Raw genomic sequence first — 27,049 nt, 5'->3', positions numbered from 1 at the left:
CATAAACATGCATAAACAATACCTATGACATTATATTTATCCCAGCAGATATACGACTTCGAGTTTTTTTAACAGCTCTCACATGTCCACTATTGGACATAGCATAGTCATATCATGATAAAAGGTATGTGTTAACCTGCTTTTTTGTTTTTGTACGGATCCTCGTAATAACGAGTGTTAGGTGCTCACGGACGTCAATAATGCCAGAGGTACAGCCATGCTCCTGGCCTTGTGTCATTTAAGCTGTTTACGCAAAGTTTCGTGAGCATCCGATGATAGCATACATCAAAACAGACATACATACATTCACATTTGAAATATAAGTGTAGATTTATTAAGCTCGTAAGTGTAAATCGTCGTGGCCTAAAAGATAAGACGTCCGGTGCATTCGTGTTGAGCGATGTACCGGTGTTCGAAACTCGCCAGCGGGTACCAATTTTTCTAATGAAATAAGTACTTAACAAATGTTCACGATTGACTTCAACGGTGAAGGAATAACGTCGTGTAATAAAAACCAAACCCACAAAATTATAATTTGCGTAATTACTGGTGGTAGGACCTCTTGTGAGTTCGCACGGGTAGGTACCACCACCCTGCCTATTTCTGCCGTGAAGCAGTGATGCGTTTCGGTTTGAAGGGTGGGGCAACCGTTGTAACTATACTGAGACCTTAGAACTTATATCTCAAGATGGGTGGCGCATTTACGTTGTAGATGTCTATGGGCTTCAGTAACCACTTAACACCAGGTGGGCTGTAAGCTCGTCCACCCATTTAAGCAATAAAAAAAAGATGAAGTTGGAAAATATTTTCGATTCGCTTCAAACCACGCCTGCATGAATGATTTCAACTATAACACAATGCAAGAACAAACAGTAAGAGGTCTCATCACAAAATTGAAACTCAAACGATGATATAGCAAAGCCCGCATTAGTCCGCTGATGAAAGTATTAAAGAACGAAGCTTTTACTTGCAGCACTGGCACGCGGCCAACTCTTAGTACGAAATCCATTTTGACTTATTATCCTTGCGCTGGAATTTAATATCGAGATTTGAAATGCTAGATTTAGTCGACGATAAAATACAGAAAATATAAAATACAGGAGAAGGTATATAAATGAAACTTTCAAATAATTGTCGAGTTGTGAGTGAGGCTGACTGTTGAACCTTTTTTTTATGATTGAAAGATTACTGGTGGCCCGGAGGCCTTTCCAGTTTCACCAGAACAGGTGGGCGAGCAAAGGCTCAGCCAGGAGGGGTGGGATTTGCTAACAACTGCCCGAGTGCCTCCGAAGAAGACCTAACAACTCAAGAGCAATTGCTTCGCGAATGAATCTACTACCGGATCGGAATCGCGACCCGCTGGGAAGATCCGGCGAGAAACTCAACGGGCTGATGTATGGGTTAGGTTGCACGTCGACCTCTTTGTCGAGTCCGACGAGTACGGCCAACTGTTGAACCATGGGGCTTGTAGTCGAATTTTGATCGGAGTTTGTACCAGTTTTTATCACAAAGATATGTCTTTTGAATCTGATTTTTGTTGCATATGGTTTTCCTATACCTATACAAGATAGAATAAATTCTAACTGAGTTCCTTCAATGTGGTATATTTGTAATTTGCTACAGCAAACCTTATCAGTCATAAGATGTTTAAAACACTAAATAAAAACAACAAAAAATACCTAGCGTTGGTGGTGTCTATGATCAACCAGTTCCAATGTATCTAAAGTCAGAAACGATACTCAACATAAATGGAGAGTCACTCTTAAGCCAACTGGATAGGTCTGAAAAGTGTAGCTATAATTGAATTCCCCCCTCGATATCTCATCAGCGTTACGATATCTGGTTCTCGAAGAAGAGAGCGAATACCTCACTCGCGAGTCGTTCATTAACTACAATTTAATTTTACACTTTACGATATTATTTAATTTTACTTTCGATCTCACGGTTATTAGATTTTTTTTTTATTGCTTAGATGGGTGGACGAGCTCACAGCCCACCTGGTGTTAAATGATTACTGGAGCCCATAGACCTCCACAACGCAAATTCGCCACCCACCTCGAGATATAAGTTCTAGGGTCTCACGTATAGTTACAACGGCTGCCCCACCCTTCCAACCGAAACGCATTACTGCTTCGCGGCAGCAATAGGCAGGGTGGTGGTACCCACCCGCGCGGATTCACAAGAGGTCCTACCACCAGTAAACTACAATTTAATTTTACACTTTACGATATTTTTTAATTTTATTCTTTCGATATCCCGATTTCTGGATGTCATTCGACTATGGCCTACGAACCGCTGTCGATTGAACCGTATTGTTACATAATCACAGAAAATTAAAAACGGAATCATTTCAAACACCAAATATAAATTATTGGAATGGAAAATTTAGAAGAAAACCCCGTTCACCGAGCAGACCGTAGAGTTTTAATTGAGTAAATTCACTAATGTCTCAAAGAAAAAAAGTCGGGTAAGTCACTTGAACAAAAAAAAAAAAACTTTTCCATCCAGAGTTGTTCAATTCAAATTTAAACTTCTTCCAATTCGATTACTAAGTCCAGTGAATCAACAAACTCATTTATAGATCAGTGACTACGTTTAATCAGACATAACGACTTTCTAAATGAATTATAAATACTAGGGACAGGGATCTTATAGAATTTAGTTTTTATAAATAACTAGCGACTCGCCCTCGCTTCGCTTCGGAAACTGTTTATTATTAATTAATTATTATTAATTATTACTTATTTATTATTAATTTCTCCACTATTTAATGCATGTTATTATACATATAAACCTTCCTCTTCAAATATTCTATCTATTAAAAAAAACCGCATCAAAATCCGTTGCGTAGTTTTAAAGATTTAAGCATACATAGGGACAGAGAAAGCGACATTGTTTTATACTATGTAGTGATAATGCTGTCATGAGTATTAGCAAACATACAATAATGTTTGAAGTTTTTTCTTTATTTAGAGATTTCTCTCCATTATTTAATATGGACATAATAATAATATAAAATATAATATCATCAGTGTTTTCTTTGTGTCTGTACTGTTCTATACGTCTTTGGTCGCTACGATAAACCTAGGTGGTTAAGTTGGAGTCGAAACCGGGAGGTATATGAGTCGTTTTGTTAAATGTATTTTTCATAACAAATTAAACAATGCAGCGGAGCATAGGTTTTGAACAGATTTTATTACGTAACATTTTTTTTACCTACCTATTCACTGGTAACCTAAGGGGATATTACAGTTACGCGCGGGTCGGTAAGCTCACGGGCTCAACCTGAGAGAATTTGCTCACACTAGCCATACAAAAGCAGTGCTTAACAGAATCTACCACAGAATCAGAATCGCGACCTACAGAGAAAATCCGGCGAGAAACAGTGGGCTGGGTTTATGGGTTACATCGCTCATCGAACTCTACGTCCTAATCGACAAGTTCGACGAGGACCTTGACCGGAGCTTAAAGATCCTAAAAGCACCGAGAGTGGATCCTTGGGATTCGACAAGATATGTTTCGGGTGACGGTGGATTTGCGTTTACCCGTCGCCTGGGTCCTATAAGCAATTAGGAGGGACTAGGATAAGAGGGTTATCGTGTAACGCCGCCTTGTCGAAGTTATTACATAACAATTCACGGCTATTGCAACAAATGTATTATAATCTGTTTTTTTTTTTGCTTAGAATGGTGAACGAGCTCACGGCTCATCTGGTGCTAAGTGGTTACCGGAGCCCATAGAAAGCAACAACTTAAATGACGCCACCCATCTTTCTCAGTTTTATAGTACAACGGCTGCCCAACCCTTCAAACCGAAAGATATTGCTACTTAATTGCAGAAATAAGTAGGGTGTTGGGAGTGAGTTACAATACGCCTTGCCAACAGTATACGCCCATTGGCGATTGCAATACTGTTATAATATTCAAAAAACGCTGCCCATTCTCTGACAACCCTTTAATCTCCTTTTACGACAAGAGACGAATGAGGTAGTGCTATTCTACCCAGACTTATTACTTATTTAAAGTCCCTAAGTCCGAACGCATTGTATCTTCGTAGTAACTAGAGCATGGCTATATTCACGCTAAGATATCGATTGAACGTTACAAGTTTGTTTGTTATCTGTTAGCGATACTACAGAGCCAATCAATGTTTACAACATCGGAAACGGGGCCTACGCAAGGTAAATTGAAGGGAACTCCGAGACTGAGTTTGGGAAAACGAGAGCTTACGTAATTACAGGGACGGACTTTTAGTTAATTTATCGAAATTAAATATTTAAAAGGATTAATTATATTTTTGTTATTTTCTGGTATGCGTGTTTAAATTTGTAAAGTACATTAAAAAAAAACTTACTATTAGCCATGTTCATGAGACATGAACCACGATTGATTCGCAGCAGAAATTCGAGGGTTCGAAACAAGTCCTTAGAACTCCGATAGGACATCACATACTACCATACCAGTTAATATGTAATTACTGCAGTTTTATTTTTTATTACACGACCTTAATCTATATATTAATACGTGAAGCAAAATACTTTGTACTCCTTTTTAGGAAAATTGTACGGACGGAGGAGTATGAAATTTCCCACACTTATACAGAATATAGGAGTCTTAATTTTTTTTTTTTTATAAAAAATACATCAAAATATCTAGTCAAAAAAAAACATTACACACACTAACATGTATTTGACACAACACATGCATTTAAATAATATACTCTTTGTTTATTGTCAATGTTAATTTTGACTACTCGGGGACCACCAGTTCTTAGAATTCGTATGTCGTATCACTCTTGTCAGAGCGGTCGTGGTCTCGTCATCCAGCATCATTGCTGTGGGCAGATGTTATGCGCCTCACGAGCAATCGCCACTCTTCAATTACGTCAATGAATTAGTGGGTATATGTAATTCGTTCAGGAAAACTGTTTTAATGTCTTACAGTCTCACACTCTACGGCGCAGCGGAGTCAACGCAGCATCAATCGCGTTTGAGTGGCAACCGCTTGGCAGGAGAAGACCTGGCCGCCCTGTACACACTTGGCGACGCACCGTAGAGAGTGAGATGAGGACTGCCAACGTGACCTGGAGTGATGTCAAGGAGCAAGCGCAAGACAGGGTAAAGTGGAGACAACTTGTGAGGGCCCTATGTACCAGCGGAGACTACAACAACAACAACAACAGTAACATAACCACATACAATTTCACGCCTTCAATCATGTCAATCCTTCCTTCGTTACATTCCTGTTTCACACGCAAATTAAGTTTATCGGCAACCAGAACGAGTCGCTGATTCGATCGTGTCACCGTTGTTTCATTTTAAGACTTCCTCGCCTACGACATCACGTATATTTCTAATTATAGTCTCGAGTAGGTGGTATGAATGCGAGTTTCGCATAATGAACGCGAGAATGTGAAACTTCTCGAAATTCGATTCACATTTTAGTGGATTTATTTTTCTATATTTGGTATATGTGTTTTATATAATCACCACTAGCTCTTAAACACGATTTCGCTCGCGTTGATCTAGGTTTCATTGATCTACTCATGCAAAACATACATTATTTTGTCATATACCTTCTATGTTACAGGTCTTGTCATTCAATGCTAATACAGATTACTGACTGATATATATACAGAAATTCCGGGAATTAGAAACACGAGAATACACTACAATGGCTGGCGAAGTGAACAGCATAAGTTTGCCAAATGAAGCCCTGTCACCAGTGTTTTTATTGAATCGCTTGAATGAGCTCACGGCCCACTTGGTAATAAGTAACTTCCATATACACCCACAACGTCAAAACTGCTACCCACGTTGAGACATGAGTTCTAGCTCTCAGTTGTATGGCCTGCCCCGTCCTGGCTGTTCCGGCTTTAGAAATAACACATTACTGCTTCGCAGGAGAAATTTGCAGAGTAGTAATGCCTATCAGTACCCTATATACTTTCCTGTATTACTCATATGTATCAAAAATTCATGATAATTGTTTGAGTAATTAACATGCGAAAGCATTACGAACAAAAAACTAAAAAAAAATCAGCCCGCAGGCGTCCATTTCTGGACATAAGCCTCTCCTAAGGTTCGCCATAATAATCCGTCTTGCGCAGCCTGTATCCATCGGATTTTCGCGGGATCCATTAGTTTTAGCAGAACATCGGTCCACCTCATGGGAGGCCTAGCTACGCTTACCGGCACTCGATTGCCACTCGAGAACTTTTCGGTTCTAGTTGGCATCTGTTCCACGAGCAATGTGTCCTGCCCACTGCCACTTCAATTTCGCAATCTTTCGAGCTATATCAGTTACCTTCATTCTTCAGCGAATCTCCTCATTCCAGATTCGGCTTCGCAAAGAAACTCCGAGCATAGCCTTCTCCATTTCTCTTTCACCAAATATACAAACAAACATATTAGTATTAAAATGGATGAACCAATGAACCAGAACAGAAATGAACCAATCCCAACTCTTGTCGTGTCGTGTCGGTGGTTACTGGTTGTTCGGAAAGTTTTGTCGGGATTTAATCAACTTAATTCGTTTGATTAGAGTTGAGATCGTAATGACGATGTTTCGTGTAATTCTTTCAAACATACATAACGTGGCCCTAGGAAGTGGAAAGCGCTTAATACATATCAATTTTAATAGAAATATTACTGGACAATAAAACTAGCAAATGTTTTTAAGATAAGGACTTAGTACTTAGACTTAGCACTTAGACCCAGACTTTCAAATTAAATTAATTTACATTTAAAAACTATCACGCACTTATTCTCGGAATCCTCCGAAACTACCTGTCCAGTAAAGTTTAAATTTGGCACATATACATAATAATACAACACTACATGACGATCACGACCACTCTGTCAAGAGTGACACCATAGATTATACACATAATATATTTGAGAAGTGACACGACTGAGAAGAAGACGTCTATTGAATGTACGTGCATACATATGTATATACCGATGTAGACGTTAACAATAAACGGATTTTACGTAAATCCTATCCAGAATGGGTTTTTTATCTATCATCACACACAATAGAAACGCTATAGAACCTGTAGCTTATGGAATAGACATAAAAAACTCTTGTGCCTCAATTAATGCAACGTTTTCCATTATTTCCGAACGGCAAATTTGACGTGACTGAAACCGCGGCACATGTCGTATTCCTATCAATGATAATGATTTAAGATTCAATAAAAAATAATTGAAAATGAATACATAGTCTCAACATTTACCATATTAAATACAAAACAAAGAATAATTTTGAATAGCTCTCAACTATTCCAACAATTAAACGCGTTGCTAACATCAAAGGGAAGCATTTTCCGAGCAGAATTATACGGAATGTCTTTCATCGCTTTCCCAACAATGTGAGAATGAATACTGAACACGAACGAGCTGAGATAGCTAAAAAGTATATCCATACAATTTAAGTGGGCATTTGTTATTTGGCATGGTTAAATTTGAATTCACATTTTTATTTAGTTCGTCGTTACTTATTACACTGTCGCCCGTTATTTGAGAATCAATGAAATTGTATAATATTTCTTATTTTCCTTCTTCTTCTTCTTCTTATTCTTATATACCTATGTATGTAAACGAGCCAAATAATAAAAACCTACCAAATAATACATAGTCTTATAGACTTATATAATTATATGACTTAAATTTTGCTTTTTATTTTTTCTGACACAGTGACGGCAACTAGTGTAATATTATATATTTTTCATTTAAAATAATCTAATAGTGAGCTCTCGTATTACGAAAATGTATTATTGCGTATTAATCAAATAAAAATTATGCTGCCTTCTAAGCTATTGTTTCTGATGACATTTTTGCAGTAATATTAAATTCTACTCGTACTAAAATTATCCCGATACACAAAACGGCCACTCCACAATTCAAAAACAAGTCGAATCATTGCGAAATGCATAGGAGAATTTTCATTCTTCACAACTTCACAGCTACATCCTGATGTTCGTAATTAACTGGCTATGCAGAGCTTTCCCGGTATTTATATCAGTACTTCACAGTTGAATATGAGCTTCAAAGTTCAAATAGCCAACAGTAACTGGCCTAGTGTGTGATTCAATTTAACTCACGCTGTCGTAGCGAAGAATTCAGACTGCACCTCTCTTTATAAGAAATTGGATTTTTTTGTGTGAGTAGACGTTGTGCATGCCATTTACTGTGTGTGCACGTCATTACGGATCCTCCAGATATATTAACGGTGCTTTTAGGTACCTCAAGCACCGGTCACCGTTCTCGCCGGACCCGTTGCTTGCGACGAAGGGCTCGGCGAGTAAAATAACCCACAGACACAGCCCACTGAGTTTCTCGCCGGATCTTCTTAGTGGGTCGCGTTTCCGATCCGGTGGTAGATTCTGCGAAGCACTGTTCTTGCTAGAGTCAGTGTTAGCAACACCTCCGGCTTGAGACCCGAAAGCTCACCTACACGCTAGGGTAACGCTAATATAGCCTCTCAAGGCTAAGCATAGGTAGGAAAAAAAACGGTGTGTGTGCTAGGACGTGACTGCTATCGATGTAATTAGAGGCCCAAAAAATGGCATGTGAGGAATGTAGATCTTTACTACCACTTAGAACTAGAACAGATAAGTAAATATATGGAGAAAACGGCAGGGCACGACGATTCTTTTATTGTAGCCGCCACAAGTTACTTTCCCAACTCCAACGAAGAGCAAAGATCAACCGCCGTCGCCCTAGGCATCTCATTTCGGATCTTCCCATATCCATTTTCGATACTTTTACGCATCCCAAGCGCTGGTCACCGATGTATCAGTCGGATTCAAACATACATATTATTATGTACATCACTTTATTATGTCTACGACTCACAAAACCAAATCATCGTCTATATTTCTTTTAAAGTTTTGCAGTTCTCATTACAGAGACTCTTATATGTACATAGGTAATTTACTCTTAGAAATTTAAATTAATATTTTGTTTGATTGAGCTGCAATATACAGAAATACAATTTTGGATTTTTTTGTAATGTGATTTAGATCCGATTCGTAGTAGCAATTGTTGAAGTGGTTTTGCTTTTTTGTAATAATATTTGAATAATTAAGTTCAGATCTTTTTGTTCAAAGAAAGAAAGAGAAAGTACACTTTATGGCAGACAAAAAGCAGATAGATTTGTACAATAGGCGGTTCATAGTTTCATAGGTTCATCGCTTATAGTGCATGATTACATAGTTCACTATGTGTTTTGTTAATCGGAGAAACTTTTTTGGTTTTTGTTTGCCTATCTTTAATGTATGTACTATATGAATGTTTTTAGTGTAAGTTTCCTAAAACAAATTGCGTATTAAACTAAACGCCATTAATACGACCTTAAACTATTATATGTACTTTACCAATACCACTTGTGCGAAAAAAAAAGCAATAGTGCAGAGAAAATAACATTTTCTTTTACTGTCGCAGCCAAGAGTTCATTTGCAGCTCTACTCTCATATTTAATTTCGCCGTCTCGAGATAGCATTCAACGTTGGTTCGAGCAGATTGCCGCTGCGGTTATTTATCTTATTACGAGCGACACAGAGACCGTTATTCTTTGTTTATGGTCTGGCATTGTGGTAGACGTCATTAAAACTTAATAATGGTGGTTTCAATTCGCCGTAGGGCTCGTTTTACCGCCCGTCGACCATGTGTTTACTGTGAAATCTGGAGGGTGACCCTTTTATGATTCCCGTTTGCTCAACTTTTTCATAATAACGAGATTGACATGCTGGAAACCCAGTAATTAAGGCCGACCTTTTTTCAATCTTCCCCGGGACTCTTTACATATGATAACATCGATGTAATATGCGATTTTCTACTTAACATGGTACCTATAGAGTGTAATATTATTATTATTATTATTAATTTTATTGCTAGATGGGTGGACGAGCTCACAGCCCACCTGGTGTTAAGTGGTTACTGGAGCCCATAGACATTTACGACGTAAATGGGCCACCCACCTTGAGATATAAGTTCTAAGGTCTCAAGTATAGTTACAACGGCTGCCCCACCCTTCAAACCGAAAGGCATTAATTACTGCTTCACGGCAGAAATAGGCAGGGTGGTGGTACCCACCCGCGCGGACTTACAAGAGGTCCTACCACCAATAATTACCACCATTAATTGTGAGTTTTTCTTTTACAACTCCACTCCTTAAAGTAACATTAAATTCAGCAGCTTATCTTGGTAAGCGTTTTCGTACTGTTATAATTATATTTCTCAAGAGTAGCTCCTCTCTTGATAATGACAGTTTCGATTAGCCATGTGCATTTCATTGTACATTGTCTATGTTTTTATTGTATCCTGTCTATTAAAGCTAATATAATTTTAATCTGCTTTAATTTGCTGTCAATTACCTTTTAATATGATCACCTTCACTACAAATTTAATAAATTCAATACAAGGCCAAGACCTTACGCATTTGCATGACATGATCACCTTCGAAACAAATTTAATAAATTGTATCCAAGTCTAAGACCTTACACATTTGCATTTAAAAATAAGTTTTCGTCGCTGTTCAATTAAATTACTCGTCTCATCTAATTCCATTTGGAAACTACATAATTACATCTTCCGAAATAACGCGAAAATCATAAACGGCCCCTAGTTTATTATTTCATTAAAAGTTGAGACCACCTTTTGGCAAATTGGCGAACTGAGGCCGGAGTGAATTAACGAAGCGAGTGATCTTATTAGCTACCTCACTCAGGCCATTAGGTATACAAACCTGTGGAGACATTGTGCTCCCCTTAAAATTGAATTGCGCGTTTTTGATGAGATTATTTTATTCGTTTAAATGGGGTAGGCTGGCTAGCCATGGACAGTTAATTGACCTTGTACGATTGCCAACTCTACTTAAAAAACATAAACTATATAGTTAATATATTTAGTTACCGAGCATTCAACCGAAGCCTTTCACTCATTAAAAAAAGTATCAAAATTTATCAAACCATTTTCAGATCAAAACTCTTGTAATTAGATATTTTATTTTTCTGATATTATGGATAATACCTGTTTATAAATAACTAGCGGCCCGCTCCGGCTCCGCTCGGTTCTATGACCAAAGTTTTAACGATATTTGACGTTGTTTTATTTTTTTTAAATAAAAGAACACTTATTGCGGTATAACTATAATACTTAGACATATGCTGTCCCGACACTTTTTGTAAATAATAATGTGTATCATCAATAGTTTTCGCAGGGCACGTGACGTAAAGAATATTTTAGGTATTTTTTTACACCTTGGGTTACATTATTGGAGTTTTAGTAAGGATCCCTAATTTTTTTCAAAAAATATTATAGCCTATGTCACTCCGGAATAGTGTAGCTTCCAAACAGTGAAAAAATTTTTCAAATCGGTTCAGTAGTTTCGGAGCCTATTCAATACAAACAAACAAACATATCTTTCCTCTTTATAATATTAGTATAGATAATATACACTAATAGTTAAACTAGTAAATAATTTATAGCTAAATTATTGTTTGTATGTGTTATTGGTTGTATGTTATGTCGTTATCGTTATGTGCCGTAGAGTTGTTCTGTTCGAGTGTATTCATCCATCATCTCTGAATCGTCTTGTTCGTCTATATATTAATTTCTTCCATCAATATTGCTCGTATCTGTTCTTTCGTTTCAGTTGTCATTTCCTTAGTTTCACCATATGGTCGGTATGATGTGACATCATCAATACCGTTACATTGTATTTTAATACTGGATCCAATGTTCCAACAAAATTAATAATTGGATGACCGTGTAAGAACTTCGGTAGCCACATGATTACAGGTGGACCAGTTTATCTGCATGTCTACTGTTAAGTAAATAATAATAAAAGAAAGGTATTTTGTGAACTGATTGCGTAATCCATTATTGCATAATATTTATTTCTTACAAGTAAAATATGTGACCTTTACCTTGTTATATCACAAATGCGTTTTATTTTAATTATGAGCAAATGTTTTGGGCAAATAATGAAAAAACATTCAGAATATTTTTAGTAAAACGAGCGGATATCCTCAGCAATTTACTTGAATAATTGATATTGGAATTTTTTCTATAAAAATATTTATAATTAAAGATTTCAAACTGCTATTTTTAAGCTCATTTAATTTTTTTTTAATTGTATGCAGACGACCACACGATCCACCTGATGGTTACTGACGCTCAGAGGCGTCAGCATTGATAGGAACACAGACAAATCGCTGCTTACCGCATAAGACTCCTCAAATCTTGTTTCCAGAAATACATGTCATAGTACCAAGAAAACACATTGGAAAAGAGTTCATTCCAAAGTCGAATGGTGCGTTAGAAAACGTGGTGAAAGTAAAAAGTAGACGTCAGTATCATCTCAAAACACTCTTTAAGGCCTTCTCCAAGAAATATACTAGACCCAAGGCTTAAAAAAATTCGTGACGATCAGATTATCACTCTAAGCAACTATATATAGACGAAAGCATGCTCATAGATTTAGTTTGATAACAATACATACGAGACTATGAACTCATGTATCCAAGTTAGTGGTATAATTTAATTGCACTAGGTAATCAGATGAGCTCGTGGCCTGGTGTCATTAGCAGAACTTATAGACATCAGAATATGAATGCCATGCCCCCATAAGATTTTTAGGTAAGGTTGAACTCTCAAAATATCACGACTAAAACTGTCACACCCCTCAAGCAGGAACGCATGCTTCACAACAGAAATGGGCAAGATGCGGATCTTTTCATGATTCTTATCTAAAGTGTAGAGCCTTCTTTAAATAAGTGGATTGAATTCAATTTAATTGGTAATTCACCCAAATCTGCTATAGCATGCATATCTTTGTAATCATATATTGGTCGACGAAATATCTTTTTTCAATAGGATATTGTTACCTATGAAAAAATTAACAAAATTTCACTAGATTGATATTATTGACTAAGTATTGGATATACATATAAATCTCTTCGGTAGGTACTATTAAGTTTACTGTGTGCATCAGTACTAAGATGAGAATATTTATTCAAATCGTGTTCACGTATTTTGCGGAGGCCACCTAAAAACCCTTTCTTATAAAACACGTAAAATTTCGTATGTTGGGAGGAGTTACAAAGCGCTCTCTATCTTTATCTGTGGTTCCCGGTGGAACGAACCAAAGAACACAAAGGGCTTATATAATTACCTTATATCTTATATCCTTCATAATTCTGATGCTGAAAGGAGTTTTGATGTGGACATTACGATGTCTGCCTTTCAAGGAAATTCCCTAGTCAATGTTTATGTGAACGCGCAGGTTTTTCCTTATCGTTAAAACCTACCGATTTGCTCTTGTCGCTGTTTTTACTTTATTAATCAATCCAACATTTTGATATTTAGGGGTTTAAATAAACTGTCTATTCACAGAATAAATGTAAAAAAAAAAATTTGAACTAAAGTAACTACGTCTGTTATATAATAAGGGACAGATTGAACCAGCTGATTCTTGAACCGGTAAATCCAGATACCGACTTCAGATATCTGACTTGGGATGATTTAAACGAAATCTTAATTGCATGGTTTCATTTCAGATTGAAGACTAAAGACGTTCAGATCGTCGAAATCACTTTATGATAGGGAAAGATTTTTCAATAAAATTCCAAACGAAATGGACCATTACTTTGAGACGTTCGAAGAGACGCAAAGGTACGGACGAAGGTACACCAATGAGATTAGCTTCGTTTTCTTGCATTCGGTCCCTAAAGGGATCCAGTGAAAGCAAGGGACGCGCCCAAATTGTCCCGTTAAGTGAATTCTTTAAGGAAAATTTTCGACTTGAAATGTATCTTCTGTAAATATTATTCGAGCATGAACGATATTTAATTTCCGCTTACACTTAGTTGAATTTAGATTTTTTCCGCAAAACACGTAGGTCAAAATTATTTTTAACTTGCTATAGCCACCGTTCGCCGCTAGCTGCATCCGAAATCACCTTGATACTTCAGAGATAAAAAAAAAAGCCTAATTATTGTCCATTTTTGTACCTGATAATGAAATTTGTTGGAATCTGTTCAGTCGCTTCCGGCTCCATCTTGGAAAATGAAACATAAAGACAGACAATTTTGGAAATAGAAATAACCACTAAAAAAACGACTTCAAACATATTTATTTTATTTATTACTTGCTTATTTTATTTTATTACTTGCTTTGATAAATCTTAATATAAAATTTTGGAAAGTATTCCTACTTTTGTTAGCTTGGTTTCACATTTAATGAAAATTTCAATTTTCGGTTGATTCATTGTTTTCGATAATAAAACCGCAGGAGTTGAACCCAAAAGTCATAAATCACAAGGAAATGGCGAAGTTAAAATCAAAGTGTGGGAATAAATTTATGTTATGGGGTCCCGAGAGCTTTCAGTCAACTGACAAAAGGTTCAGCGGTGTTTTGGAACGTTTAGTTGGAATTTAGTGCTTTTTCTTTTTGACAGGAAATGTAGATGGCAAACGTCGAAGAGGACGCAGTCCCCACGACATGGTTGGACCAAATAAGATCTTCTCTAAACATTAGCTCCACAATGCCCTTCATGAAGCTAAGGATCGCAACAGATGGAGGGAAATCGTACGGGAGAAACTGATGCAGCGGGAGAGTCACGACCCTCAGTAATGAGGAAAACGACGCGAGGAGGAGGGCTTTTTCTTTTATTGGTTAGATGGGTGGACGAGGTCATTGCTCATTGCTGAGCATCCTGATGCGCCCACCCGCGTTAAGTGATTGCTGGGACCCATAAATTTCAAAAACGTAAATGCTGCCACTCAGTTTGAAACATGATTTCTAAGTCTCAGTTATATAATATACAGCTGCCCCACCTTTCAAACCGAAATGCATTATTTCTTCACGGCAGAAATAGACAGGATGGTAGTACCCGTGCGGGCTCAAAGAAGCCCGACCACCGTTAATAAAAGCTATATACCTATATATTATAAGTTAGGAAAGTGTTTACATTTGAAGTACAGAATGCAAAGAAAACCAGATATTGAAGCCGAAAAGAGAAAAATGTATTTAGTTGGAACATGCACTTGGTATTCGACCGTTTGTAATGTACCTCTGTATATTAGTTATACTTTATATTATTATAGAAAATCAATATAAGTTATTGCTTGTTATAACTCTGTTTATTGCCTTTTAGGCAGCCTGATAACATATTATTTACTCTCGAGGATGTCTTTGCATCGAAAAAATTGGACGCATGCTTTTATTTTAATGTTAATTAATCAATGTAGCGTCGAAAGCAAAGTAAAAAAAATAAAAAAATTTTTGATCGCTACAAATACTGATGTCAAAAATCTTACACACTTCGTATTGGAAATACAAATACAAACATGTAGGGTAAGTCTCAAAATGTGGACTCCAAAAACTCTCCTCGGAAGGTGACAGAGATATTACGTGGTATTGCGAAGCCGTCCGAAATCGTCGTGGCTTAAAGGATAAGACGCCCGGTGCGGCGTAGTTACTGGTTGCTGAATCCGCACGAGTAGGTACGAACACCATGCCTATTTCTACCATGAAGCAGTAATGCGTTTCGGCTTGAAGGGTAGGGCAGCCGTTGTAGTGTTAAAACCGAGACTGAGAACTTATGTCTCGAGGTAGGTGGCGGCATTTACGACGTATGTCTCCGGAAACCACATAACACGCGGTAGGACGTGACCTCACCCACCCACCTAAGCAATAAAATAAAAATAAAAATGCTATGATAAAATTATTTCCTTAAAATACCTTCTTCGCAGTGAAAGTACAAGCTTGGAGCATCAAAACGGACAAAGAAGAATTCCTAACAAAATAGTTTAATTTCACTAGGTTCAAACTTGATGATTTTAATAATTCTAAATATTATTACCTACTGACGAAAACGAATTCGGGTTTGTTTAATGTTTTTTTTAAAATAAACACATCCAATCTTTAGATTTATTGACAAGTTTCTTATCGAAATAATTTATTGAAAAGTTCAAATAAATAAACACAATATTTCAACTCGAATTGAAGATTTCCTTGTACTCGTCTTGAAGATAGATTGCTTGGGACGTCTATTCCCTATCTTATTTGCACGGGATTAATTTCAGAATTCAAAGCAAGGTTGTTAATCTCGCGGGAGACTATTCAACTATATTCCAATTTTATTATTTTACTTATTGTCATGATTTTCATTTTTAAGCTTTGAAATAAATGACAATTTTGTTGTTGTACAAACTAAAATTTATAATCAGATTTGAGTCACAAATGACTATAGTTTATTGCTTTATATCCATAAACCATTTTGTTGGATGAGGTAACAGTTGTATTATAAATTGAAACTTCAATCTCGTATTTTTATGTGTACTGCGACATGTTATTTTTAACAACCCTTCATCCTTTAATAGGCATTGGTTGAGGCTACTTATTTTGAGCAAAAAAAATGTAATCTTGGTTAAAATAGATATGTACTTTATTATTAACGTCCAAAACTATATTTGAGAGACATCCTCTGATTAACTGAGTAGAAGTGTAGCGTATTTAAAAAAAAATCTGAGTCTGAAGATAGCAATTCCAGCCGCGATTACGGTTTTAATCTCGGGAAATTATTGTTATTATATAATTTTCAACCTTTCGGATAATTTTCAGTTCATAGCAGTTTTCGTGGTCACGGACGCCTAAGGCTATATTAAATAAGGTTACATTCGCTAACCTAAGAATATTGTTTTAATACTGTCTAATTAAATTTAGAATGAATTAAGAATTTTGTCTTTATTCTCAACGAGGCCGTTATTTATGTTCATTGTAGCTAATTAATTAATTAATGTGAGCTATGAAACGGGAAGGTTGAGTAATTTTAAATTTATTTCAAAATCAGGTTCCTGTAACTTTCGTGTCATGTGACATGAAAATTTTCTAAACAATTTTAGAACTTTCTCACACATATTTCTACGATCATAGATCTATCAAAACAAAGCTTGCGTGGCTGAAATTTTATTAATATACCCATAATAATAAAATACTAGTGGTCCCCCAGTAGTCGAAATTCGACTATAATTCGTTGTAATTGTAAGTTTGTACACTATTATGATTGTATTTTATACTTCTATAATCACAAATTTCGTCAAGACTACACTATAAAAAATATTAACAAAGACAAACATTAATCTCAAGTTGACAACAGACGTCAAGAACAAAAGTTTGACAATAAATAGTATGCATGCGTGTGTGCGTCAAACACATGGTATGTAGTGTGTGTAATGTTTTCTTTATTGATTTAATGTATCTTTTATGCATTATTTAAAAAAAAATTTAGCTTTGTGCACTTCTTCTCTATATTCTCTATAAATGTGGAAAATTTCATACTCCTCCGTCCGCGCAATTTTCGTAAAAAGGGATACAAAGTTTTTGCTTCACGTATTAATATATAGATAACGATTCCAAAGATTAAACTATATAGTTAAGAATAAATTATCTATAATCTTAATCCTTCACATCAAAGAACAAAATGTCTTTAATGACTTTTACCGATATACATAGACATTCTAAATTCAAATGCTTTTGTATCAAAAGGTAAAAAGAAAAATATGTAACCGCAGTATCAGTGATTGCAGACTCACATGCATAGAGTTGACTGTATTCTTATACGTAGGAAACACTGGTGGTAGAACGTCCTGTGAGTCCGCACGGGTAGGTACCACCACCCTGCCTAACTCTACCATGAAGCAGTAATGCTTTTCGGTCTGAAGGGTGGGGCAGCCGTTGTATTGTTATAAGTGAGACCTTACAACTCATATCTCAAGGTGGGTGGCGGCATTTACGTTGTAGATGTCTTTGGGCTCCGGTAACCACTTAACATAAGGTGGGCCGTGAGATCGTCCACCCATCTAAGCAATAATAAAATATAATTAAAAATCTCCCGAAATTACGCATTAGATAGTCGACATGCAGAAATATATAAACTAGTTTTTTTTTAATTTCTTCAAATCTTAGTAAAATTATCAAAATATACTCACGTGTGCAATGTCTCGGTTCATCTGAAGAGTCCCCGCAGTCGTTGCTGCCGTCACAGAAACGGTTTATCGGTATGCATTTCTTGTTAACGCACAGATACTCCGATATCTTACATCTTGTATCGTTTCCGTGTAGGACCGGCAGTGATTCTGGTGCGGGTATATCGTTTGATATCGGTCTATCTTTCAAAAATGACTTCGCATCTTTCACTGATTTATCTGGTGCGATGTCACCATCCGTCAGTTGAATTAGAAAGTTGATAATGATCGCAATTTTCGTGTTGACACCTAGAACAAAAGAGTTTACTGTTAGAATCATACAGTAGCTATGAATACAATGGTGCTGGGTTCTTCTGACAAGTTTATTTAAATTATTTCGGACGTTCTCTCGATGATTCTCTATGATTTAACCCTAGTTCATTCTAAAAAAATCTGAAGAACAGGCATGATTGAATCTTGAGTTTGTGTTGCCCATGTATAGTCGGGAGTCAAATCGAATACTATCTCCATTATTATATACCATTGATTGTAGTAATTGCGATTTTTATATTATTTGAACATTTTTAACTCGCTCATCGTTATGCTTGTCATACCAAGCACATTATAAGTAAAGGTTTAAGACTATCAAAGGATTTTTGATTGATACCTACCACCCATGTATAGCTTAGGCTTATTTTTTTTGTATTGGGCTCCTTAATAGCAGATTATAAGTATTAAACTCTGAATAATATGAAGAAAATGAATTAATTAGTTACACAAATAGGTGATGGTCGATCGTAGATTGAATTCGAAGGTTTCAATTGGTTTCAATATCCAAACATCCAGAACTCCAGCATAAAAATCGGTCCCAATGATGAAACATAATTACATAAAACTACAAACATTATATTCATCAATTTTAATATAATTGCCTGAGTATTTATCATATTTTAATCAATGCACAGATAAATTGATAGGATAATGAATTACTATCTTTTTGGAAAAAAAGGAAGAGACAAGAAAATTTGTTACTTTTAAGTAATAATTGTATTAAATTGAGTTAACACGAAACCATAAAATTGTTAGTTTATAAAATAAGAACGAAATAGTATAACAAATTAGAACTTCGATCACAACTGTCTCTTGAAAATCGTATTTAATGGTTGGTACAGCTACCAACCACTATTTGAAAGGTTAGACTCTGCATTGTTTTTGTCTGGTAGTTTTGTTTCAAATGTCTAACACAGCCGAAAATCTAGCTTAGGGCCGTATAATTTAGGATGCTTATCTGGGGACTTCAATAATATCGCAAGAACTGTGAGTTTCATCTGCGCATTGACATAACAGAAACAATGCTTAGAGTAACTAAAGAAAAACCTCGAAACGAGTTTACAGCAAATAATTGTGAATAGACATACTTTAACAAAATCCGACTTCAAATAGAAAAAAAAAGATATTCCAAAACAAATTAATATACACTAAAAACAATAATCAAAATCGGTTTTTTTATTGCTTAGATGAGTGGACGAGCTCACAGCCCACCTGGTGTTCACTGTTTACTGGAGCCCATAGACATCTACAACGTAAATACGCCACCCACCTTGAAATATAAGTTCTAAGGTCTCAGTAAGTTACAACGGCTGCCCCACCCTTCAAACCGAAACGCATTACTTACTGCTTGATGGCAGAATTAGGCAGGGTGGTAGTACATATCCGCGCGGACTCACAAGAGATCCTACCACCAGTAATTATGCAAATTATAATTTTACGGGTTTGATTTTTATTACACGATGTTATTCTTTCACCGTGGAAGTCAATCGTGAACATTTGTTGGCGTGATATTGAGTTATTGAGTTATTCATCTACTTGTCGCGCACGTAGGTACTTAATGCAAATTTAAGACTTATTTGGTTTTCTTATGGATACCATTATCAAAACTGGGCTAAATTGGAACACACGGGAAGCGTCAGCTTTCTAATAAAAAAAAAGAATCATCAAAATCGATCCACCCAGTCAAAAGTTATGAGGTACCAAACAAAAAAAAAACACACAGTCGAATTGAGAACCTTCTCCTTTTTTGAAGTCAGTTAATAAAAGTAAATCGTTCAATGTATACACAGTATACACGGCAGGCCGTTCTGCGTAAGCCGTTGGTTTTCTCGGAAATATGTATTTTTGTTTTATTGCCCTCAATGTGTTTATATTAGGTGTAATAAAAGCTTTAGCAAACATCCGAGCAGGCACGTGTGGTTACACTAGTTCAGTGATTCTCAACCACTGTTCCGCGGCACTTTTGTGTGTCGCCAAATTTCAAAAGTGTGCCGCCAAATTTTGCGAATATATAATAATGTTAATATTATTAAATTATACCATTTTAAAAGAAAAATATTTTAAACATGAATATACCTAGTCAGGTCATAAATTCTGTCACATGTTTAATGTAAAATAATTGAAACAAGTTTATTCATTATGTAACCATTCATATACCAAAATGAACTTAACAAAACATAGATTCTTATGACACTAAAGTTTATTCAAAATGACCTCCGTGATTTTGAATACAGGCCTTCAATCTGCGCGGCCTGTCGTCTATCGCAGCACGAACGAGGACCATGTCAATATCGGCGGCTGCCTTAATCAAGGATGTCTTGAGTGACTCCAAATTGGGATGAGGCTTTGAGCACGCCTTTTCCTTCAAGTGTTGCCATATCTTGTAATCTAACGGATTCAAATCTGGACTGGAGGAGGGCCAGTCTTCGTGCCGGATGAAGTCGATTTCACGCGCCGCCAGCCAGTCTTGTGTGCTCTTCGCTCTATGAGCTGGCGCCGAATCTTGTTGGAATACCCAGTGCCTGTTATTGAACATGGTATGAGAAACAGGTTCCACAAGGTTCGTCAGGACTGTATTTTGATACACCACTGCATTCGTTTTTACACCTTTCTCACAAAAATGTACCTCTGTTAAGCCCCAATAAGAAACTCCCAACCATACCATGAGCGAGGATGGAAAATGATCTCGTTGGACACGCGGAATACGGTTGCTCGCTTCTTCACTACTGTGTGCGTACATCTTATCATTTTGTTTGTTGTAGCTCTCTTCTACGGTAAAAATTTTTTCATCCGAAAAAAGAATTTCCCGATTTTTTTTCCCGCGTACCGCTTCAACAAAGCGCGGCATCTCTTCAGTCTCAGGTCCATTAGACGAGCATTCAAACGATGTCCGGTTTTCTACGATATGCCCGAAGCCCTAAGTCTTCATTTAACACCCTTTTCACCGTGGTTCTGCTTAACCCCATCTGAAGGGCCAACAGTTTCTGCTTACGTTTGGGATTTCTTTGAATTCGCGCCTTCACAGCTTTTATCACTGCTGGAGTCTTAACAGACCGAGGGCGACCACTTCTTGACCTGTCATCTACACTAGAGTCTTCATTGTATCGTTTGATGGTACGATAAACGAATCTTTTGGTTATATTCAAATTTTTCAGTATGTTAAAAATTTGAATTGGCGCGTAACCGCAACGATGCAACGCAATAACTGCAACACGGTCTTCTTTAAGCGTCCACTCCATATTTAAAAATGAGTAAAATTCTAAAAGTATACATTTTTATTTTCATGAACAATTCGAAATTCGAATTCAATAAACTTTTTTGTGGCCAGCATTCTAAAAGAAAAGTTTTTACTGTGTGACAATACTTATGACCTGACTAGTTATATTTAAATCCACAAAAAAAAAATTATAGTATATTTTAGTTTATTTCGTATATTAAATTTTTTTGATAAACTATATATGCAATTTGTAAGTAAGTAAATAAATTTTATCTTTTTTTTTGTGTGCCGCCAAATTTTGAAATCGTTAAATATGTGCCGCAACAAAAAAAGGTTGAGAATCACTGCACTAGTTGATTAGGAACGTCGGTAAACACGCAGCCAGCCCGATCCTGTTTACTTTTAATTTCGTTTTGTTTAAACGGATATCAATCATGTTTGTTGTTATCGTTTCTTTCACTGATTTCTTTAGTACTAAGTTGATCTAGAACTCAATTTGAATTCTAATTAGAAAGATTAAGATTAGTTGAAATTCATAATATCTAAGTGCAGTATTGTTATATTCTCGAAAGTCTTAAACAAAATGCTTACGATTTACTTTCATTTCTGTTTGATACATTTTACAATGTGCGACAACCCTACTAGGATGTCAACTGTTAGTTTACGACAAATAACACCTATGCAGAATCGATGTTAAAACTATCAGAGGTAATTTTAGTTAAAACAATATTTTCGGTACAAGAAGTTTGCCAATCGACTCAATTTCTTAGAATCCATAGATTATAAACCGGGTGTGAAAGAATCAAACATAATTTTGAATTTCTACTTTATTTTGTGGTAATAAAGAGTTCCACAGAAATAGACTGGACGATCATGGCTCAGATGTCTAAAGGATTTTTTTTTAATCTCCATTTATAGCTTTACAGACGTTGCTTTTGTATTAAGTCCATTCACATCGGTTCAATTCAAAACGAAGCAGGGCGTGAAAAGCCGTCATCCGAGCAGCAAAGCAGGAACGATGACAATCCCATTCTAAAATACACTCCATTCAAAAGAAATCCTCATCGGGAAAAAGCCCGCTACGTCTTGAAAGAAAAGAACTGCATTAATCTTTAACAACAATACTTTTTTACCTATAAACATCTTAATTAAAGAATAAAGAAAGTTTGTAGTAATGATTCTTCATATGACATATCTTCGCTTTCGCCTATTTATATTATAAGACGTAGCGTAATAAATGCTAAAACAGAGAAACCGTATTGTATCTAAAAATGAAACTTCGCCGGTCGCGATTTAAAAAATACAAAACCCAACGTCTATTTGTGAATCTAAAATCGATTTCCTGACTACACCATGTAGTTTGTACAACCTAAAGCAGCAGACGTACTAAAATGACTAGACAATTATTTACAAGGTTTGTGAAAACGGAAAAAAAATAACGATTTGTCACTATCGTTGTCCCCGTGACAGTCATTAGGCGTAAAATTGTTGTCGTGTTCAGAGTTCGGCTGATAAGAAACTTTTATGCAAGGAAGCGAAGGAGGCTTTGAATTTATTTTTAGTATGAAACATTAAGGTGCGGGGTTGGCATTCGCTTCGTTTGATTTGGACCATATTAGTTAATTTTAACAAAATATTTCAACTTTTTTTTAATGCTAAATCTTTGTTAGACCGTCACCGGAATCATTCATGTTCAATTAAAGAAGTACAATTTGAAGACTTAATTGTGAACCAAACTTTTCCACAACACTTATTTGAAATTAAACACCAAAACTACAAGATAAGCCGTAGATCAAACACTAAAACAATATTGTAATACATTATGTGTTTTTTATATATTTGTTTTTTTTATTTTTACTGCTTAGATTGGTGGACGAGTTCACAGCCCATCCGGTGTTAAATGGTTACAGGAGCCTATAGACATTTTCAACGTCAATGCCGCCACCCATTGAGATATGAGTTCTAAGGTCTCAGTATAGTTATTTTACAACGGCTGCCCACCCTTCAAGCCGAAACGCATTACTGATTCACGGCAGAAATAAGCAGGGTGGTGGTACCTACCCGTTTGGGCTCGCAAGACGTCCTACCACCTTTGATTTTTATCATACTTTTTATTCCTTCACCGTGGAAGTCAATCGTGAACATTTGTTGAGTACGTATTTCATTAGAAAAATTGGTACCCGCCTGAGATTCGAACATCGGTGCATCGCTCAACACGAATGCACCGGACAGTCTTATCGTTTAGGCCACGACAACTTCCAAAACGTTTCGTGCAGCAACAGATAAAATTTTCTGCCCGTGGATATTTCATTATTTTCTTCATCGCATAGACAGATTAGTAAACGAACTCACAGCCCACCTGGTATTCGGTGGTTATGCAAGACATCAATGCGAATACCACTGCTCAACTTGAGTCAGGCGACCAGTAAAGACATTAAATTAATAAGGTGGTTAAAATATAGCAATATATATTTGCCCCATACGATGAAAGTAACAAGGCACTGCAGGAAGATAAAATGTTTTGTTGTTCTGTAAACTAAAATTCTATACATATCACGGTAGACTCTGTGCAAATCTTTAGATACCTAAATAGCTTCAAACTTAGACGACGCGAGTAGATTCATTGTTTTTTTTACCACGACCATTCCAATACTCAAGTGCAATAAAACCCGCCAAAATTGTATCACGTAATTATTATACATATAAGACATGGACCTCAAGGTGGATTTACGCTGTGTGTTGTGATACAGGCTCCGATAACTACTTAACACCAGGTGGGCTGTGATCACGTTGACCGGTCTAAGCAACGAAAAAATTGTTACAAAGTTGACGAGTAAAATATAAAATCAAAATACATTATCTAGAATCTTCATAGGCACAATAATATCAATAGAAACAAGATAAAATTTACACATTCAACCAATGTGTCGGGGATGACATTTGGAGCCTCATATTTAGCGTCCCGTGTCAAGCACAATTGTGATGTTAGATCCCGATAAGTCATACGGACCGATCTCTGTCGCTCTAAACGGAAAACCTTTTCAGTTCAATACAAGCTGCTTTTAATATGGGTTGGCTGGGCTGGTTCTATATTGTTCACCGTTATCTTGAATACAACTTAGTTTTCAATGCGAATGTATTTGTTGATAAAATAATAGTTGAGCTGTTTGGTGTATATAAAATTGCTGTATTGATTCCCATTTAAAAAAAACACTTGTGGCACTGCCGCGGTAAAGCTATTGCATAGCATTTTTTATTAACTTATACAATTATAATTAGACAATAATAATTTGACATTAAAATAATAATAGAATAAGACCACGCTATATTCATAAACATTAACAAAAGCAAAACATTAACTGTTCCCTTCACACTCATAAGCTAGACCACGCGAGAGAGAGATGGGCAGACTTTTCATGATGCGCATGCAGTGCGACGTCACGCCGCGCGCTTATTCACAAACACTACACATTAAGCGCAACGAGTGAATGTGTTGAACGCGAGCTACATGGTAGGGGGAGTGGGGGTGTTAGGTTTTATTTTCGTTACGGAATTTCTTGATTCGGTCGTCGCGCTCAAAGCTCGTGATAAAATCTATGCAATAGCTTAAAACAATCAAAAACGGTTTATTTAGAAATGCCAGAAATCGAAAATAAGCTTATTGTGATGGAAACGTGAAAATTTCTCGTAATTGCACAAAACACATATGACCCGAATTCAAATGAAACACGACAAGCCGATAACATCGTATTTTCAGTAAAGTACGATCATTTACAGCGCAACGCTCCAAGAAAGGCAATTACCGTTTCAAGATTTTAGTTTAAAATACTTAGAATTAATGAAAGCAAAGTGGTTTTTCGCATAAAACTTACAAGTCGGATATTAGCAGTAAAGCAAACGTCGAGTAGTGCACGCGAAGCACCCTCTAAAACACATGAATGCGGTTATTTAATCGCCATGTTTTCTTATTGGGTTCAAAACAGAAATATATAGTAGATATTATTTTTTTAAATTACTTTTGAGTTAACTTTTTTTTATTGCTTAGATGGGTGGACGAGCTCACAGCCCACCTGGTGTTAAGTGGTTACCGGAGCCCATAGACATCTACAACGTAAATGCGCCACCCACCTTGAGATATAAGTTCTAAGGTCTCAAGTATAGTTACCGAGCTCGGCTCGGCTCGGCTCGGCTCGGCTCGGCTCGGCTCGGTCGGCGAAGCTAGTCTAAAAAGTTACTTTAAGTTACTCCTTATATCATCAGCTACCTGTCAGTGAAAGTCCCGTCAAAATCGGTCCAGCCGTTCCAGAGATTAGCCGGAACAAACAGACAGACAGACAAAAATTGTAAAAAATGTTATTTTGGTGTATGTACCGTATATAATATATTCATATGCATGTAATAAAAAGCGGTTATTTCAATATTACAAACAGATACTCCAATTTTATTTATAATATGTATAGATAGAAGAGCATAACAAACACAATTTGCTGAAACTAAACCGAAGCTTACTCCCTCGATTACTTTAGCAATGCAGATAAACCCTGAAGGATATATGAGACGGCGGTATCTAAATATATTCAACAAGTTCCATGTTTTGTTCAAAACTTCCGCACTAAAGTTCGTTTGTCAACAAATTAGAGAATATTTGAAACTTGTAAACAAGCATGAGGCATGTGGTCGCATAACACAAGTTGCCCCGCGTATTCGTGCCACGAATGTTTGCTTTGTGCGCGGCGATCCAGTGCAGTGGTACCACGAATACATGATAATATAATGCTATTTCTTTGGTACTAGCTAGTATAGTTTACTAGCTAGTATTTTTTTCAAAGACAACTACGATCGCGAACTATATGGGTATTTGTTATGTTCAATTTTGTAAATTATTCGATACACAAATCGAATATAGGTAATACTTTTTACAGAAAAATATATACCTATGTATAATTTTTTTATTTCTAAGGTAGGACGATGGCCCACCTGATGTTAAGTGGTTACCGGGGCCCATAAAAAGTAAATGCCGCCACCTACCTTGAGATAATAGTTCTAAGGCCTCAGTTTTTAAACTACAATGGTACAGTATGTAGTACGAATGACGAGTAATTCCTGAGAAATTTTAAAGACAGACACAAACTTGAAGTGCTTTTCAAATCACATCGGGGTCACTAATAAAGTGACTGGTTGTACTACGCTTACTGTTTTGTATACTATTGAAAACAATTCTGATGTGAAACAATGGCGAAGTATTAATTAATTGTATCGTTCAGATCAATTTTACAAAGCACACTGGATGAAAATTATCGCAGCACGCACATAAATACAAAAACGAATTGACAATAATACTGTTTTTTTTTTATTGCTGAGATGGGTGGACGAGCTCACCACAGTCCACCTGGTGTTAAATAGTTACTGAAGCCCATAGACATCTGCAACGTAAATGCCGGCATCCACCTTGAGATATGAGTTCTTCAATATAGTTACAACGGCTGCCCAACCCTTCAAACCGAAACGTATTACTGTACTGCTTCACCA

General features: G+C 36.4%; 1 protein-coding gene across 1 annotated transcript in view; it reads right to left on the bottom strand.

Moving 5' to 3' along the window:
* Window positions 1-27,049, bottom strand: part of Lrpl (low density lipoprotein receptor-related protein-like protein) — a 149,235-nt gene that overhangs the window by 94,900 nt on the left and 27,286 nt on the right. The window contains exon 2 of the mRNA XM_028174660.2: window positions 17,998-18,282. Coding sequence (XP_028030461.2) covers window positions 17,998-18,282 — 285 coding nt within the window. The remainder of the gene's footprint in view (window positions 1-17,997; window positions 18,283-27,049) is intronic.

Source organism: Bombyx mandarina, chromosome 10 (assembly GCF_030267445.1).
Source record: "Bombyx mandarina strain Sakado chromosome 10, ASM3026744v2".
Classification (NCBI taxonomy): Eukaryota; Metazoa; Arthropoda; class Insecta; order Lepidoptera; family Bombycidae; genus Bombyx; species Bombyx mandarina.
Note: the sequence above shows the minus strand (reverse complement) of the source record. Positions and strands in the feature narration are given on the sequence as shown.